At 40.1% G+C, this 20,958-nt stretch overlaps 1 protein-coding gene across 7 annotated transcripts in view; it reads right to left on the reverse strand.

Annotated features, from left to right (window-relative positions):
* The window catches only part of LOC149086509 (coiled-coil domain-containing protein AGAP005037-like), a 758,714-nt gene that overhangs the window by 61,266 nt on the left and 676,490 nt on the right, over positions 1–20,958 (reverse strand). For all 7 annotated transcript variants that reach the window (XM_089255964.1, XM_089255963.1, XM_089255967.1 and 4 more), the window contains one exon: positions 17,798–17,873. In XM_089255964.1, coding sequence (XP_089112090.1) covers positions 17,798–17,873 — 76 coding nt within the window. The remainder of the gene's footprint in view (positions 1–17,797; positions 17,874–20,958) is intronic.

The raw sequence follows: 20,958 nt of genomic DNA on the forward strand, positions 1-20,958 counted from the left end.
TCAGATAAATACCGTGATGTTTGAATTGCTAGAAAAACATGTTTAGGGCCGTCAGTAAAATATCTGTTCTTTTTGATGTTGAGCCACACAGGCATATATGATTTCAAGATGAAAGTAACTATTTGTTTCAAGCTCTCAGAAGGATTGGGCAAACTTATATACAACCTAAGCACTCTATCTGCCGCAGATAGCTATCTAGAACGTGATAGAGAACCAGGATCTTGGATTGAAAAATCCTGTGGGCAATGTCCAGACTTTATTGCTTTCGATATATCTAACAAATACTGCTGGTCTTTGCTCAGCATCTTTCTGTCTACTTCTGGAATCAAACAATCTACAGATTCGTACTCCACCACAGGGAGCTTTTCACACTCAATAAGCTGTTGCCCAATGGGCCCAGAAAAGGATTTTGGCCCTGTAGTTGCACCATCTATATGCTGGGAAATATGAAGGAAAAGGAGTTCGTTGAAGTGCAGTAGACACACGCTCCACTGTAGCAGTCTTCTTTCAAGTACTTAGCAATTACAAGTAGCATAGAATATTGCGCAACGTCTGTACTTTCGTTCACTTGGATGGAAAAAAAGACACAACCTTTGACATGACTTATGACTGCTCTCAACATCGTCGGACATGTCCTGTATTCTTCGAGACACCGTATTAATTGACAGAGGTATCCGCTGTGGTGGTCGAGTGGTTATAGTGCCGGACTCGTGATGCGAGGATCCGGGTTCGAACCCCACAGTGGTGGTCGGCTGAAGTTGGTTTTCTGTGGTTCCCAACTTCAAGGCGCAAATGCGAGCCGATCTCCCCGTTAAAAAGTCTCGCCACAGAGAGCAACAGTCCTACAACGGTAAATCATTCAACCATAACACTTCACTCATAGTTAGTAAAACTGGGGGCAGATGACAGCACTACACATAACAAGCATTACACAGAAACAAACTTTACGTCAGGTTGCACTACACGTACACGCACATTCCCGCATGTACCGATTCGTTGGGGGGTTCCGCGGGGGGGGGGGGGTGCATGTGTGGTGTAGCAGTAGTAGGTAGGGGCTCGGGGATCCATGATGTTCTTAAGTCAGCCACCTCGTTGGGCAATTTGCCTGTTGTGGTGTTGTATTTGTTTGTTTGTATCAAACTCATTATATGAGCACTTTCCTCTGCAAGCATGCACCTGACAGCATCTTTGATGCATGGTGAAACTAACTTTGCACCAATGATGTGATATTTTCCTCGTCCTACCTCGAAAATTCTTAAAAAATTCAACTACTTCTCATTTTTTCGAGGCCCCTCTTTTCTTGAGACTCCGGGCTGTGCACGATTGAGCCCATGCATGAAGGCAGCACTGGCTTTGACAGAAGCACTTTTGGCAGATTCAAAAAATATTTTCGTGTTTACAGAACTCTGGTGCAGGGTACCTGATTTTGGTGCTTGTCAACTTCCGCTTCTACACAGTTCCAGTTTTTAGCCACTGATCCATAGCGTAAATCGCCGTAAATCATGTGAGTAGTAGGTGCTTGGTAGAAAAGTTGACATAGATAGAAAATTGTGGGAATACCCACAACAAAAGTTAAGCACAACAAAAATTAATTAATTCTTCGTTTTTATGCACAGCCCGGCATGTGTCAACAATCAAATCTAAAACGCCAAAGAAAAGTGAGCCAAGAGGAAGGAGTTCACGAATCTGGATCATAGGTTAGGCACGGGCAGGAGGGAGAAAGGCCGATCCTTCCAGTGAACGCAACCCCTCTTTCATGGATTTTTTTGATAGGGAGGTCAGCATTACAACTGACAATATTAGTAAAAACCTCTACCTACTTTTTAAAATTCTTTTTAATGTTTTTTAATCCTTTTCTTTTTTTAGATGGGTGACTGCCGTTAACATTTTCTTTTCACGTACCCCCTAACGGCCTTATGCGTACCCCCGGTTGGGAACCGCTGGTCTAAAGAAATACCCGGTACATGGTTATCATATTTATATTACTGGAGTATCAACTTCAAGAACACTGAGTAAACTCGCTGCATTTTATAGGCCAATGGTTCTAATAATTACAGAATTTTTCAATTATCTGGGCTAATAGTTGATAATGCGTGGAACGCTCCACCTCATGCTTACAACAGAGTATATATTCATTTCAACGAAATACAGGCATTTAAGTATATGTGATTACATGTGGATATAACATTAAATGTGATAAGTACGAAAAATATGGATAGTAGTGTTCAGTGCATATACAATATGATACCTTCAATCGATTAAGAGAAAATTAGAACTATTTACATTTTTTACACAACCAAACAAATTCACTGAGATACATCAGGCCAGTATTTTCTTAGGTCGAGGAAACCTCAACATCTCCCCCGCAGGATAAGGCGAGATGTCTCTGATGTGCTAATATTCTGAGGATTCAGCCCTGTTGAAATAGCCTTGACAAAGTTTGGTTAAATAGTCATGAATGGTTAATATACAGGGTGATTATAAAAAAACTATCCCGATATATGGGCCCCTAACTATGACACCATTCACAGAAACTGAATGAAATTTTGGCATAAGGTATTTTGATGTATGCGCTCAAGAATGATATGGAAAACAACAGTGTCACTCTAACAGTTACGGTTACAGTGAGAAAATTTCGAAAATATCAAATGGCAACACCAAGTTTTTTGTATTGGAATGTGATCTCCATTGTGAAAAACCCTAAATAGCGTTCGAACGGCAACTGTAGCATGAAAATCACAGGCGGTAGATAGGCTAAAAGTGAGGACAACCAATAAGGACAGAGAAGCAGCATAAAATAAAGCATTTTATTGTGTTTCACAAATTTTCCACATGACCTTGTGGAGGACTAATCAGGCTGGGATCTCAGCCGAAGAAACGGTGTGACGAATGAAACGAACATTAATGCTCTGGTGCACGGCAAAGTCCTTTTTACTTTTTCCTTGCCTAGCTCCGGGGATTTTCGTGCTACAGGTGCCATTCCAACGCTATTTAATGTTTTTCAGTATGGAGATCGCATTCCAATACAAAAAACTTGGTGTTGCCATTTGATATTTTCGAAATTTTCTCACTTTAACCGTAACTGTTAGAGTGACACTGTTGTTTTCCATATCATTCTTGAGCGCATACCTCAAAATACCTTATGCCAAAATTTCATCCAGTTTCTGTGAATGGTATGATAGTTAGGGGCCCATATGTCGGGATAGTTTTTTTATAATCACCCCGTATTTTCAGATCTTTCATTATGTCAAGATTTCTGATAAACCATTGTGCCCTGGTATATTACTGAAGTATTTTATTTTGTTGTACTTTTAATTGTATGATGACAGAAGGTTTTGCTTAGGATTTCCGAATTCCTGACATTTTGGAGCCTTCGGGAATGGGGAATCTTATATTTCCCGAGAATTTGGGAAATCACTTACTTACAGTAGAACCTTGTTTATATGACTCCAATTTACAATACTTTCTCATTTATACGATATTTATATTTGGCCTCAATTATTCTCTATACTCTTTTTAACATTGAAACATTCCATTTACGTAGGATTTTTATTTTTAGTTCTTTTTGTTGTCGGTAGATGGCGCTGCAGCACGTAAGTGAATGAGTAATATTGTAAAAATTAGTTTTGGCAACAGTGAGTTTTCCAGGAGAAGTCAGCGGGAAAGGCCGTGTTTTTTGTTATATCTGTGTGTGATTGTCTTGTATGTTTTGTTACAAGCCGATTTCAATTCAAACGAAAATTCCTCGGATCCCATCGTCAGAGAGTTCAGGCGAAAGGCCGAGCTTTCTAGTTACAAACGTGCAAGCCGCAACGATTGCAGTGACAGGACAAGGCATGGATCGAAGGAAGCCGTCGCTGGGGGAAAACTTCGGTCACTATCTCTCAGGTACGAGAGATAGTGACCGTGATACATCGAAAGAGTAGACTGGCCACAAGCTTCGAAAGGGTAAGTGTAATAGTTATTTAGAGCGCCCGACGATTATCTCTATTTTGGCAGGAAAATAACTAAAATGGAAAGGGATTTCGTATGCGCACTCGGTCATTCGCCGTCGGTAAATGTTAAGGCCGCTTGGTCAAAATTGATTACAGTTGCTAGGTATGCAAACCAAAACGCAGATAACTTTCATGAATTTTTTTATGTTTCATTACTTGCTGAAACATTCGTCCGAGTGGAAACCGATAGATGACGAAGTGAACTCTTTGAATTATTACATTTAATACACAACACACAAGATAAAAGAAGAAGCATGAAAGAAATAGATGTTAACGCGTTGGCTACATGATTGCGAATGCTCGAGAGAACGAGAGAGAACACAGAAGCAGAACAGACAGCAATCTTAAATCACTTGAACATTATAAACACAGCACAGAATAAGGTCTATTAGATGCTGCCATCTATATTAATGAAATAGATCACAGCATCCCTCCCTTCTTAGCTAGGAAAGTCGTCTATTCCCAGACGTTTTGGGCGAATGATTATTCGTTTCGGTCTCGGAGCCTTTGTTGCCACAGTTCCATTATCGTTTGGTATCTGCTCATTTGCAATCGTTGAACTTGAAGGTTCTGCACTAATCTCTGGTGACACATCTTCAGGAATTGGACTCATCTGGTCAAGGTCACATGACCCGTGACTGCTCCAAGAAAAAAGAAGATGGGCCAGGATTGTGTGCAAGTTGACTAGGGGATAACTAAATGGCGGTTGGGGATATAATATCAGTGCTTGGTCAGGATGCAAAATGAATCCAAGAAATAGAGGACACAGGCTATATGATCAGAAGTAAAACAGCAATACAACAAGAGATAGGAGGAGACCTACAAACAAGAATGTAACAAGAATCCCAGTAAGAACTAACCAAGCTCCAAGATAAACGGGTTCAAAAACACGCAATATCCCAGCACAAAGTCAATTTCAACGGGGGGAAAAGAATCGAAAAGATGTAACAAACACAAAAAATGACAAGGTATGGATAAATCTTAACTGGCAAAAGAAAAAGAACATATTGACAAGACAGGAAAAAAAGCAAAAGAATACAGTGAATGCCGAAAAAAGAAATTTCAGTAGAACGGATTTCTGGGAATGCAGGAAAGAAAAAAATGCTGATAGACTAGCAGCAAGGGATACAAAATTATCAGAAGAAATGGCAGTAGATGAAAGGAAAGAGAGACGAGAATGTGAGGAAAAAAGAAATGATGAAGGAGAAAATACAAACAGTTTGAACTTTATTGTAGAAAAATATCCAAAGTAGCCAGGGGCGTAGCCAGAAATTTCGTTCGGGGGGGGACCAAAGTGACAGAACAATGGATTTGGCCATCTTTTTCCCTTTTTTCGGTCATTTTCTCACATTTCGGGGGGGGGGGGGAGGGGGCCAGACCCCCAAGTCCCCCCTCCCCCGCTACGCCCTTGAAAGTAGCCGTGAAATATGTATGGAAATTTTTGGCTACACAAAATCATGCAGCAAAAAAAGAAATACTTGCTGAAGCATTTAAGCAAATTACAGAAGTACTTTTACAATGAATAATGAGAGCAGACCTTTAGAGGTTATACACTGGAACGCTGATGGACTAATAAATAAAATAGCAGAATTAAAAGAATTACTCACAGATAGGAAAACAGATATTTGTTGCATTAGCGAAACGCACCTCAAACCAGGATGGCAGGCAAATATCCCAAACTATAATTGTGTGAGAAAAGACAGAGTAGATGGAAGGAAAGGAGGTGTGGCGATATATATCAAGAAAAATTTTAATTATGGAAAAATAAACACAACAGACTCTACAACTACAGAGACAATAACAGCAGACATTGAGTACAATGATAAAAAGCTGATAAGGTTTACAGCCATTTACAAACCACTGGGTAATCCTATAGATCTTGGTCTCTTAAAGGAAATTATGGACTATAATCACACAAGTATTATAATGGGTGATCTTAATTGTAAAGCGTTTTTTTTTTGGCTGCAAAAAACACAATCGACAAGGAAAACTACTCAAAAGATTCTGTGAGACAGAAAGGATAAGAGTGCACACAACAGAAGAACCAACTTTTTTTCCAAGAATTATTACAAATCAACTAGATATACTGGACATCATGCTATCCAAAAGACTCAATATCTATGTGGAACCTAAAATGCTAAACGAACTGGATTCGGACCATCTACCAGTTGAAATAATTATGGACTTTTCAATATTGCACAAAATGGTAATAAATAAAATTACGAATTGGAAGAAATTGCACGAGAAATTACAACAGGCTCCAATTCTCATACCAAATCAAGATACGAAAGAAAAAGCTGAGGATATGATTGAGAAAATCAGAAAACAAATTTTAGATTCTGTGAAATATGCTACTAAAGAAAAAAATTGCTCATCCAAATCCCCTTGGACTTCCAATATGGATAAAGGATAAAATTAGAGAAAAAAAATAGATTACGTACAATGTGGCAAAGGATTTGGAATTTAAAAGACAATACAACAGAAAGGCTAAACAAGTCAAAAAAGACAATGATGAACATACAAATAACCGCTTTGCACAATGGCTCAAAGAAGCATCTCCGCAAGACAGAACACTATATAAAGTTTATCACAAAATGAAAAATAAAAGAGATAAACTGTCACTCATCAAAAACTCAGAAGGTGTTCTAATATATAACAATGCAGAGAAAGCTAAAGAATTTGTTAAAATCTACGAAAAACAATTTTCTCCAAACAGAACTATAAATTAAAATTTTGTCCAAAATATTGAATCCATATTGAATCCATGAGGTCCATGATTTTCTGGAAAATGAAATTCCAATAGACAATACAGCATTCAGACCTATTACAATAGAAGAGCATAGAACATATGGCCAGTATCAAACCAAGGAAGTCACCTGGATATGATGGCATCACATAAAAAGCCATAAAATTACTCACTCCAAATGTCATTGTATCAATAGCAAATGTCTTTAATCTACAACCTCTGACAATAAAGTTCGGTGGATGAAGTTAGAACGGCCGATCTGGCAACACTGGTGAAGCAAAACGCTGCACATGCGTAGCGGCAGGTGTTGACTATCTGCCGCCACTGTTGTTCAGTTGAGCGTCGTTTGTGTTCCGTGAAAGACTTGTTTTACAAAGTGCTTGTTTAGTGCATTGGTTCTTAACTGAGAACAGGAAAATCCACAAGGAATTTCTACCTAAGGGAACGACGATAAATGCTGCAAGGTACATTGAAATTTTGACCCGTTTCATGAAACGTCTACGCAGGGTACGACCTCAGTATGCACAATAAGGTTCATGGTTTCTTGTTCACGACAATACTCACCCTCACACAGCCAATATCATCAAACAGTTCCTGGCAAAAAAGGGGGTGGTGCAAATTGAACATCCACCATACTCGCCAAATCTCAATCCTCCAGACTTCTTCCTATTCCCACGACTCAAACTCGCTTTGAAAGAAAAGAGATTTGACGATATTCCTGACATCCAACGAAACGTGACGAGGCTTTTGAACTCCATCCCAAAAGAAGACTTCTTCAAAGTTTCCAGGACGTGTATAGGAGATCTCAGTGGTGCATAGTAATGGGAGGTGACTATTTCGAAGGACAATAAGGTAACTTTCGTTAACATTTCATCTACATTAATGTTACAGGACTATTCACCGAACTTTATTGTCAGAGGTTGCAATTATGGGAATAGCATACTTTCCAATCATGTGGAAAAAAACAATAATAAAAGTAATACACAAAACAGAGAAACCCAAAGAAGAAGCGAGCTCATACAGACCTATAGCCTTGTTACCACACTTATCCAAGTTATTTGAAAAATAGATTACAGCCTCAAAGCAGAATATGCTGAAGCGTGTGACGCACGTCGCAGAACAACCAGTGCTGTTGCAGAACAATCTGGAAGAATTTTAAGAAAAGTGTAGAAAAACGCTATTATGTATATGTGAATTTTTACCGCGGAACATTTTCAGTCAGCCAAGGGCTCGTTGCAGAACATCGCAAAATATTCTGCTTTGGGGATTACAGCAAGAATTGTGGAAACTACAAACAAACTCAAACTAGGTCGCATAGAACAATTTGGATTCAAGACCATGAATGGATCATGCCACCAACTACTCAGGGTAATAGAACATGTTCAAAGTGCAAGAATAAAAAAAGAACATACAGTAGCAGTGGCACTGGACTATAGCAAGGCTTTTGATTGCATATGGCAAGCAGGCCTACTTCACAAAATGCTAACCAGAGGATACCCACCAGTTATTATCAAGTTTTTATTCTCATATTTTGCAAATAGAATTTTTCAAGTACAAATTAGAGAAGAAAAATAAAGAGTGGGAAAGATAACTCCAGGAATTAACCAGGGGTCCAATTTGGGACCATATATTCACAACATATTCATGGATGATTTCCCAAATATGGCCCATGGACTCCTGGGTATGTACGCTGATGATTTGATCCTGATGACATCAGACGATGATCCTCAAAAAGCACTAAAAATGGTTCAAGATGAAATATATAAAATAGAACAATGGAACTATTTCAACAAAGCAAAACTAAATCCAGAAAAGAGTGAAATGGTATGGTTTTCTTTTAGAATTCTACCCACAAACACTTTTGTTAACATCATGGGACATATGATATACCCTTCTGAATGTATAAAATATCTCGGAGTGTACATGGATAACAAACTAAATTTCAAAAGACATGTTGCAAACAGACTTAAACATGCCAAGATAAACATTGATCAAATTCTGAGATTCTGCAATCCCAGAACAAAGTTGAGCATAAAAAACAAAATACTAATGTATATACAGGTGATTCGACCATTCTTATTGTATGCAGCTCCAGCGTGGGCTTATGCCTCAAAAGGAAATATTTATACACTACAGGTTTTTCAGAATAAGGTCCTGACAAGGTTCACAGGAGCGCCAAGGTATTTTAAGGTGACAAACCTACACAAGAAATTGAATGTGGAATCTATATACAAGTATGTGAAAAGAACAGCAGAGAACTTTTTCATTAGGTTGGAAAATTCGAATGTTGCACATTTTCAAGAATTAGTTGCATACAATCATGAAGAAAGAATGAGACACCTAAGACCGAAAAATGTGCTAATGATTCAGTACAGAAAAGAGTTCAAAAAAAAAAAGAGGAAAAAATGGAGACACAGAAAAAACTCAGCAAATAGGTAGAAATAGGTAAGTAGTGATAGGATTTTAATGCTTTCTAGAATATAGAAAAAATTAGTAAAAATGTATAACTAGTGGCATTAATCATATTCATTTTGTAAATAGTTTGTATTGCCAATTAAAAGACAATTTATTGGTAAAAAGTTTAATAAGATCTAATTCTAGGTAAGCGTTAGATTAATTTCATTATGCATAATCAAATGGAAGAGTAGAGATGTTATGTAACCGCAGTTAATCGCATAATCAATGTTAGTATTTTTTGAGAATATTATAATTTGGTAAATTCTGATAAATTTCAGATGATTTGTGTAATTTTCATGAGGAAAAAAAAAGAAGGGTTTGAGAGTAACATGAAAAGACAAAAATATCAGAACTATCATGATATTGAAGAGAGGGATGAAGAAAAGTGCAAAACCAATGACATAAGAAGGGAAATCTGAATGAAAATTCGAAAGATTTCAAAAAGAGAAGAGAAAAAAAAGAGATGATACGGCGAGTTTGCCAAACATGGATCCTACGTGCGATGACAGAGTGTGCAAAAAATGGTATTACGACTAAATAAGCTTTTCCTGGGGAACTGAAAAACTATTTTAGCACTATTTTAATTCTAAAAAATGTTATAACCCTAAGTCCTTTAATCGATCACGCCAATAGTGGTCACCATGATGAAGGAGATGTAGACCATTTATTAAGAAAAGGGGTCTGGCGCTCTACTTAACTGTTTCACGGTCACGGTATGTTATGTGCCCGTAATAAATGTTTCGAAAATGGAGGCTGTGTGTTTTTTCTCTGTGAAGAGCCCACAGAGAAATTGGGGGCTCGTCCGGGATCGATTTGAATTCGTCGGATTTGGATGTGAGGGCGAATCATCTTGATTCGAGTTTCGTTAGTGAAGCGTGTTGATTCGAGTTTCCTCTTCGGATGGCACTGATACAAGTGAGCCACCAAGGCTCGGAGGTTCGACGATCGCAAGAAGTCTTCGTGGGAGCCAGTCAGACTCAATTTGAATTCAACGCATTTGGATGCGATGGCGAGTCGTCTTGATCCGAGTTTCATTGGTGGGCCGTGCTGATGCAGGTGAGCCACCCAGGCTCGGAGGTTCGACTATTGCAAGAAGGTTTCGTCTTCATGTGAGTCAGCCCGACTCAAGATTTCGCGATCAGTTTTGTCTTCGCAAGACTATCCTAAAAATTTCGCGATCAGTTTTGTCTTCGCAAGACTATCTTAAAAATTTCGCGATCAGTTTCATGTTTCCGAAACTACGCTGAAAATGTCGCGATTGGTTTCATGTTCGCGAGACTGTGCTGAGGAGGATTTCACGATCAGTTTCGTCTTCACGAGACTGTGCTGGAGATTTCGCAATCGGTTTCGTCTTCACCGTGGGTCGTTAAAACTCTAAAAGTGCGCGTCCGTGATAAATGTGGATCGCGATAAGTGTTTCGTGCCCGTGAAAAAAAAAGTGTTTCTGACCGAAAGTACATTGCAGTGTTATTTACGTCCCTTTACACGAGGTCGCCATGTCTTATTTGGCACAGGGCATCAAAGAGGACTTGAAGGTGTTCGCGAGTGAATTAGGGTTGGACACGCCGACTAATTCCAAAATCATAGATCTCAAGAATGCCATTCTGGAAAGCGAAGAATAAGATGAGGAGTTTTGCAAAAAGTTGTTGAAAACTATCATAAATCGGCAGAGGATACAGTCCTACTAGGTGGTCGCCGATGAATTCTGCCCAAGCATTGATGGAGAAGCATCCCTGATGCACATGTGGATATGCGGCACGTGTATTTACAAATGCTCAGACATGTTAACTATAGATATTAAATGCACCATCTTGTGCAAAAATGCATTCATCGGAGAAAAGAACAGTTGCTGCAAAATCTGGGCATGATGCACTCTGCTGTAAAAACCAACAGGCAAAGTCTATACGATGAGCACAATCTTCTTCATTCAATATGCTTGGACTCATTGAAAATGGTATGGGTGCAACCTCTCACCCTTCAGTTCCCGCCATGTCGTGGATTGTGGCACACCAAGCCCACAGCTCATGTGCTTGTAAAAATCTCCAAAATCTTGTCTTCAAAATCTGCTGTTCTGGCAGTCCTTGTATGACCTGCATCACACCAGGAAGCACGAAAGGATCTCATTTCACACAGCTGCCGATGCAAGCATAGAAATGATTTTGAATTGGACAACACTCCCCGAGGGAAAACACTCACCGTACATTCGTGCTGCCTCTGTGGTACTTACGTTTGCAGCTCCATAAATAAAATGCATGTCAGCTTTTTCAGTATTACTAAAGTGTGCCATTATCCCGTACACTCAGGGTCGGGCTTAGGAATTTGGCGGCCCCTCCAAAAACATTTTTGCAGTCTCTCCCAACTTGTAAATTTTTAGACTTACGAACATAAATCTTGAAGGGGAAAAAATTGTTCAGGAAGAACTCATTTTATTACACTTATTTTTTCATTTCATTATTTCAGGAACATGTTGATGGTTGAGATCGTAATCAAACACAATATATCGAGAGGCTAAAAATTGTAAAAATTTACAATTCATACATTGTATATCCATCTTCTGGAATATATGAGAGAATGAGTGCCCGACGGTTGTTTTAGGAAATTTCGAAGAAGTTTCCTAGCCTCCCTAGCAGGACCGTAACTAGGCTGGGGCAACCGGGGCCATCCTAAGAGCATCATAGGTCCTAAGCCAAGTAATTTTTTAAGGCCCCCCGAGAAATTCTCGAAAAATTTAACTACTTCTCGTCTCTCTGAAGCCTCTCTCCTTGTGAGGTGCCCAGGTGGGCCTGTGTTAAAACAGCACTGCCGAATAGGGGGTCCAAAAACTTTCCACTTTTTGGCTCAATAGGAAACCCTTTCAAGAAGGGCTCCAAGGAGAGGTCTGTTCCGGAAAGGCACAATACGGTCATGCTTCCTAAGAAAACATCATGACAGTTCCCAGGAAGGTTTGCAATTAACACTTCGAAAGACAGTCCAAGTTGCCTCACTCCGGGGCAATCATCATCTAGAAATGTCCATGCCACCGGCTACTATGTCTAATGGAAGCACCACCGGATGAAACTACACATTGTGGGCACTATTGGCACATTCCGACCAGATGGTAATTCCAACGAGAGGGGAGGTTGTCATGGGAAAAAATTACTAGATTTCTTTTGTGGTGTCCCTTTTGTTTGATGCCCTAAGCATGTTTTTTTCCTTGGTTGATGTAGCCCTGTTATATCTGTAATGGCAGAAAGAAAGGCCAGACTTTTTCCAGGAGTAAAGAATGTGACCACCTGCATACACTCTTTTCCTGTTTGAAATAAGCTAATGCCATACCTAATAACACTAAAAATGATATTATAGGTGCTTCTAAGGAAAGCCTACTTTCACAATCAATTGTGGTGAGATTAGATTTTTATTTTATCTCACAGATGGCGGCACTTGTAAAGCCGACGCCATTGGATTGTCACGCGGTAAATCGCGGGAGAAGCGATCGAACCATCAAGAGCTTAACATGTCGCTCCGTAGATTTTTTTATTTCGTCTTATGTTTCGTGTTGTAAATAAATAATTATTTTAAGAAATTAATCAATTATCCTGAATCCAACATTTTATTAAAATCACGCAACCTCATAACCCAAAGTATGGTGACCGCGGACTTCAAACAAGTTCCAGTTTCTTCACTGCAGCACGAGGCAATCTACTGGCGTTTCCCGTGAGTGAACTTTCGCTTTCCGGAACTTGACATCACTTTTCCTGGATTTTCATCATGGAAGTAAGTGCCGTTCAGGTACCACTTTTTACCCACCATGATCCAGCGCTGTGGTTTATCATGTGTGAAAGCACTTTCGCTCTCGCTGTTCCGAAACCGATAACCGAATCTGTCACAAAGTACAACTATGTTGTCGCGAATCTGCCTCCGGAAAGTGCGGCTCTTGTCCGGGACATTCCCGTTAATCCGCCGGCCACGGATCCGTATGAAAGGCTGAAATCGGAACTGATTAAAAGGTCGAGCGAGTCGTCGTCCACTCAACTTCGAAAGCTCTTAACATGCGGGTCATTGGGAGATCGGAAACCATCCGACATTCTCCGCGAATTGCGACGACGAGCGGAATCGCATTCTGTCTCCGAAGAATTGCTGATGGAGCTTTTTCTCCAACACCTACCGGCATCAACTCAGTCCATTCTCGCTGCTGTCACTCCACTCGTTCTCGAGAAAGCTGCTCAACTCGCCGACAAAATTCACGAAGTCAACCCTCAGCATGTTGACGCAGTTGAGAAACCGCAACAGCCGGATTCCGTCGCGCAACTTCGGGACGAAGTGGCTCAGTTGAAAAACGTCCGAGTTGAAAAACGTCCTGCGTTCGCGTAGCAACTCTCGTCAACGTACCTCACGTGCGCGCAGTCCGCATCCACGATCGGAAAACTGCTGGTATCACAACAAATTCGGCAACAACGCCAAAAAGTGCGTGTCGCCGTGCAAGTTTCAAAAAAACGGGGCGGGCGAGGAGTAATCGCGACATGCTCCTTGCCATAGGCATCTCGTCGCCTTTTTACCATGGACAGAAATTCCAAAATTCGATTCCTGATTGACACTGGATCCGATGTTTCTATCCTTCCAGCATCACCATCACAACGACGCCACTATGAAGCTCTCTGCTGCTAATGCTTCATCCATTAGTGTTTATGGTCAAAAGAGGGTGACATTAGATTTCAATCTCCGTCGTAATTTCACTTGGACTTTCCTACTGGCTAATGTTTCCACACCCATCATTGGGGCAGACTTTCTGTTCAACTTTGATCTAGTTCCGGATCTCCGACGACGATGTTTACTGGATAGGGCAACAAAACTCAACGCTGACTGTGATCTTCACATTGCAGAAGTTCACTCAATCAAACTCATCGAAGGTGACACCATCTACCACAGCCTTCTCAGCAAGTTTCCCGACATCATCAAACCACCACAACCAGGACAACCTGTGAAACACTCTGTCGTGCATCATATTGAGACTGTTGGTCCACCTGTGCATGCCAAACCAAGACGTCTAGCTCCTGATCGATTGAAAATCGTGAAGCAAGAATTTCAGCAGATGCTTGACCTCGGCCATTTACGACCATCTAACAGCTGCTATGCATCACCTCTGCACTTGGTCCCGAAAAAGGACAGTGATGAATGGCGTCCAGTTGGTGATTACCGAGCTTTAAATGCACAGACTGTGAAAGACCGGTACAGTGTTCCAAATGTTCTGGACTTTAATCTGAATTGCATGGTAGTAAAATCTTTTCCCACATAGATCTCATCAGGGCCTATCATCAGATTCCTATACTTCCTGAAGATGTCCATAAAAGTGCTATTATCACACCATTTGGGTTGTTCGAGAGCACACGAATGCAATTTGGCCTTTGCAACGCTGCAGCCACATTCCAAAGGTTTATTGACGAGGTCACTCGTGGACTTCCATTTGCATATGCCTTTGTTGATGACATACTGGTAGCCTCGAAATCACCAGAAGAGCACATCGAACATCTAAGGTTGTTATTCGAACGTCTGCAAATATATGGCCTCAGCATCAAGCCCTCTAAATGTGTATTTGGTGTTTCATCAATTAAATTTTTGGGTTACCAAGTTTCTGGATCTGGCATCGAGCCTTTAACAGATCGTGTTGATTGCATCCTGAACTTTCCTAAGCCAAACACCATCACTCAATTACGACGTTTTCTTGGTCTCTTCAACTTTTATCGTCGTTTTGTGCCCAGAGCTGCACACATCTTAACACCTCTACACAAGTTTTTGGAGGGAATAAAAAACAAAAAGAAATCCAAAAGAGCTACTCAAACCAAGCCAGCTGATATCCTTCAGTGGACTGATCCAGCCGAGCAAGCATTAATCGATGCGAAGCAAGCTTTAGCGGGTGCAACATTACTTCACCATCCAATTCCTGGTGCCAAGCTAAGTCTTTGGGTCGACCAGTGCCGTCTTAACGCATGGGCCCACCCGGGCACGGCCCGGGGGCCTCAAGAGAAGAGGGGCCTCACAAAAATGAGATCTGGTTGAAATTTCCTAGAATTTACCTGTTAGGGCCTCAGAAAAACTACTTGGCCCGGGGGCCCATGATGCTCTTAAGACGGCCCTGGGGTCGACGCCAGTGATTTAGCAGTTGGTGGTTCGCTAATGCAATCAAATGGAAAAGGATGGGAACCCATCGCATTCCTATCCATGAAACTGACAAAGTGTCAACAGAAGTTCTCCACTTACGACCGAGAACTGTTAGCAATGTACACTGCTGTCAAAAGATTCCGGCACATGCTAGACGGCCGTGAGTTCATAATTTTCACCGATCAGAAACCTCTCGTCTTCGCCTTCAAGCAAAATCCTGATAAATGCAGCCCACGTCAATGGCGACACCTTGACTTCATCTCACAATTCAGCACTGATGTTCGTCATACTAAAGGTGCAGATAATGTGGTAGCTGACGCTCTTTCAAGAATAGAAATCAACTCGATTTCCAAATCACCATTCCTGGATTTTGACCTTTTTGCAACCGCTCAACGAGAGGACCCTGAATTAAAACAGTTACAGCAAGACAACTCTAATTCACTGACTTTCAAGTCAATGCCAAGTCCATTTACCGCAACAGAACTCGTGTGTGATGTGTCTACAAGCTCACCAAGACCATTTGTTCCAGCGAGCTTCCACAAGACTATTTTTCATCATTTCCACAATCTTGCTCATGCAGGTGTAACATCATCTACTCAGCTAATATCTGCAAGATACGTTTGGCCTAACATGAGAAAGAACATCAAAGATTGGGTAAAGTGTTGCAATGAGTGCCAACGCTCAAAGGTTCATAAACATACCAAAACACCTTTAGGCACCTTTGCAACACCCGATGCAAGATTTTCTCATATTCATATCGATCTGGTTGGACCTCTGCCTCCTTCAGAAGGAAAGACATACTGCTTAACAGTAATTGATCGCTACACCAGATGGCCGGAAGTCATACCTGTAGCAGACATCACAGCAGACACAGTTTGTCGTGCCTTGTTCGATGGTTGGATTTGCCGTTATGGATGTCCATCAACCGTAACAACCGATCAAGGACGACAGTTCGAATCATCACTCTTCAGAGAACTGATCAACCTGCTTGGCACTAGCAGGATTCGTACCACTGCTTACCATCCACAGGCCAATGGCATGGTCGAACGGTTTCACCGTGTCTTAAAAAGCTCATTGAAGGCACATGGGAATCCAAAGTGGACCGTCACATTGCCAGCCATCTTACTTGGTCTCAGGGCAGCCGTCAAGCCGGATATCAAAGCCTCTAGTGCCGAGTTAGTTTTTGGTACATCTTTGAGATTACCTGCAGATCTCTGCACGGATACACCCGGTCAGCTCTCATCAACATACACATACGTACAACAGCTCAGAGAGCGTATGAATAGTATCAAACCATGCAAAACATCAGCTCATGGTCAATCCAAAATTTATGTGCATCCTCAACTGCAAACTTGCTCACATGTGTTTCTTCGAATTGACAAGATCACACCACCTTTGACACAACCATATACTGGACCCCATGAAGTGATTTCTCGTAATGAAAAAAATATCACTTTAAATGTAAATGGGAGAAAGACCTGTGTTTCACTTGACAGAGTGAAACCTGCATTTATCTTTAATGATGTCTGTGTGGAACTTGACAAAAACAAGCTCGAAGAAAAGAAAAATGACACTGTGCCAGTACAACCATATGTCACTAGGTCTGGCAGAAAAGTCAAATTCAGTCCTAGGCTGATAACCGAAATTAATTTTGTTTCGAATTGTGCATCATAATATTTTTTTTGCATCATATAATTCTACATTTCATTGATTTTTTTGCATCTTGTATTTCATGCATCTCATTTATATTATGCATCCGATATATATTTTGTACAGCTTATTGAATTTTCTGCATTTAATTGTACATTTTGCATCATATTTTTTTTAAGTGTATACTTATTGCACATGATTTCCTGCATCATTGTATTATGTCTTGCACATCTATTATTCTGCATCTTATGATTAATTTTGTGTATCACATTTTCATTTTGTATCTCATTTATCGTTCTCTCACCATGTTCCTTCACTGGGGGGAAACTCATGTGGTGAGATTAGATTTTTATTTTATCTCACAGATGGCGGCACTTGTAAAGCCGACGCCATTGGATTGTCACGCGGGAAATCGCGGGAGAAGCGATCGAACCATCAAGAGCTTAACATGTCGCTCCGTAGATTTTTTATTTCGTCTTATGTTTCGTGTTGTAAATAAATAATTATTTTAAGAAATTAATCAATTATCCTGAATCCAACATTTTATTCAAATCACGCAACCTCATAACCCAAACAATAATAGTTTAATGGGGAAAAAAAATTTTAATCAAAAATGTCCAAAACATTTGAGAAAGAAAAGGGTTACTTTTAGAAGAATTGCGGCCTGGTGCGACTGCACCTTTCGCTATAGGTAGAAAATACTCCAAACTTTCAGTAAAAGTGTGGTTGATTGGAGGAAATTTGATAGTCCCATAGAACATATATTTTCTGTGAAAATTTTTCATATATCTGATATTCAAAAAATTAAACTCACTTTTCCTCTCTGACCACAACTTCCATTTCAGCAGCCATCACAGATTTCAGGCTATCCTGAAGATTTGGAAACCGAGCTACAATTATAAAAGCAAAGTTATAATGCATGTAGTTATTCCGTGACAATAAATAAATAATTTACAAAAATAAATAAATGGAACTTCGCTTTAGAAAAATGATGAAGCTTCATGCCTGTGTGATGCATAACTAGAAGGAAATACAGTGAAACTTTCCGTAGCATTCACCCCTGAACAGCACCCATATTTTTTTGAATTGCATACCATTAGAGTTAACATTGAGGCCAACTTCTGAACAAAAGGTTTTCAAAAAACAACCACCATTAAACATTAAAAAACATGAAAATGACATAAGTAGTTAGACAAATGGCCCTTGTGTTTGTTTCTTCAACTATAGAGGTAATAAGAATAAGGCCCTGCTCACACAGGGAAACTAAAGTCTGGCAACTGATGAGAGAAACTGTTTCCAGAAGACTAGCCAGCATATTTTTATAGAGGCTCTCACATGAGGAAATTGGCGACGAAATATCGAAAGCGACTCAGTCACTTGGCGACTGGCATGCTAGTCGCCGCCAACTTTTGTTGTGGAAATCACCTTTAGTATTCCTTCATATTTTTGCCATTCGAACCCAGCGTTGAACTTAAAATTTGTTTCAACAAGTTAGAACAAGGTCACATTTATCACCGATTCGTCAAACAGATATCATCCGAATTTCTTGCCAATCACTTATAAGAAAAGCGGTTAAAAATATTTTTATAAAAAGGATTAAAATACCGAAAGAAAATACTTTTATAAGTTATCAAATCAATATCTGTTAATTTGAAATGCTTTTCTGAAGGTTAGTAGCTCAAAATATCTACGGAAAGATTCCTTGTACCCCTCAAAAGATCAATCCTGTGTACGCTTTTTGTTAGAAATGTAATTGCACTAGTTTATGTTATACTAGCTATAATACCCAGCGCTGCCCGGGTTTTCTTCAATGAGGCTTTTTGGATCATGCGATATCTCCCTCTTGCTTTGAGGGACATGCAAACCGTGTCTAAGTTAACCAATATGGTGACTTCCAGCGCGACTCATGAAAGAAACAAATCTAGATTTAAAGAAACGTAGAAATGAATATATTTTTTTCCCCTTTTTTAAGGGCGCTAAGTATTTTGATTCTCCCTTCCCCCCCCCCCCCCTCCCCCGCTTTTGAACTTCAAGTTATCCATCTGTCTATTTCAGCTTCCAAAAATGCTTAGTTAAAGCTGTGGAATTGCTTCGATGTACTTTATGGGTCCATAATTAATTTTAAAACATCCTAAACTATATGAATTCATGCAGTTGAATATTAAAAGATAATACGCGGAGAAATTAATTATCATGCTTGAGAAGATGTAAATAAAAAGTTGAAATCAATGTTATTGCATGAATGTCCAACTCAAAAGTAGGCCCGGCTAATTAATTCATATTCAATCTCCTGGGCTTCGTATATCTCTAAGCGAAACTCAATATTTCAAAAATCGAGAATTCAATACAATTTTCAAAATTATTGATGCGGCGGAAAACCCCACCAAATTTCCGCATTTCTACAGTAAAATCGGCAATTTTAACACTGATTTCTATCGGGAACATCCTTTTACTGACCCTCAAAGTGATGCTAATGATTATGGCATCTATTCAAAAAGTCTCATTACTGGGAGGATTGAAAAAGTGGCAAACCATTATAAAGGTATAAACTATTATACATATGGCAACAGGATTAGAGAAGTGACAAATTGTAAAGGCATACACACGTCTGAAACGCATTGCTAGGGAACCGCGGTAACCAAAGCAAGCATTCGGAAAGTGATTGTTGAGGCCCGAAAACCATTGTTGCCCAACAGTTTTTTGCCCATTTGCCCTGCTCTGACGAAATTTTAAAGTAGCCTATCATTCAAGTCGGGTCCCATTTGGTATATATGCAAAATTTAGTAACGATCGATCTAAAATTATAGATTTGTATAGAGAACATACACACAGACATATAGAAAATCAATTTTAAATATATAGATATGTATGTGTATAGATGACGCTGCATGTCCATGAACCGATCGTTTCTAGTTATCTGCGTAGGTGTGTGTGTGTGTGCTTGTATATTGTGTCCTCTCTTACTAGTCTTCAATAGTCTTCTTCCTGACATCGACTCGTTCGCACCTCTCTCTTTAACAGCAGAGCGTGGTTTAGGTTGGTTTCGTAAGCGATCGTCTCATAGGTTTCATCATGGCGGAAGAGAAACTTCAATATGTAGTGGAACCTTTAACTTCAATATGTAGTGGAACCTTTAACTTCAATATGTAGTGGAACCTTTAACTTCAATATGTAGTGGAACCTTTCAACGGAGGAAATTATCCGTTGTGGTGTAGACGGGCGGAGGCTCTTTTGCTGCAAAAGAACTCAATGCTTACTTACTACGTGAAGCAGATGAGTCGAAACCAAAGGAGGTCAAGGAAGCCAAGCAAGCATACGCATTGCTGATGACTCTTATCAACGAAAAGGTGTTGATGTCCATGAGTGAATAACTATCTGCCCTGCAGATATGGAACAAGCTGAAATCCACGTATACAAAGGATGGGATGGTGAGTCAGATTTTATGTCGAAAAAGACTCGCTACCATGAAAAAGAAACGCGAATGTTTGATGCGTCAACACATCGATGAACTTCTCGGGATCTTAAACGAGATGAAATTCGCGGGGGCGAAAGTGGATGAAGCAGACGTTGTAGTTTATCTTCTCATGTCATTACCGGCGGAAAATGATGTAATAAAGTCAGCGATAGAGAATCAGCCTAGTGACAATCTAAGTCTGGAATTTGTGACGAAAAGACTCGTTGATGGTGAAGCACTGATGCTGGAGAACAGCACATCGAAAGGACAATCGATCGAGAAAAATGCTAATCGAACTGTGATGCTGATTTTGGTGTTTCCAAGAAGAAAGGAAACTCGCCGAAATTACTCAAATATAAACCGAAGTGCTATGGGTGCGGTCGCATCGGCCACTTCAAGCGGGATTTTTTATTTTGGAAAGATTCCGTTGCGAAGCAGTTTGAATCGGCTGCTGTGACTTTTGTTGTCGGTGGTGTCAACAAGGGATTCATCGTCGTTTCCGGTGCTACGTCACACATGTG

Source organism: Pholcus phalangioides, unplaced genomic scaffold (assembly GCF_987345545.1).
Source record: "Pholcus phalangioides strain wild (caught in Gottingen) unplaced genomic scaffold, Ppha-v1.0 ptg000004l_1, whole genome shotgun sequence".
NCBI lineage: Eukaryota > Metazoa > Arthropoda > Arachnida > Araneae > Pholcidae > Pholcus > Pholcus phalangioides.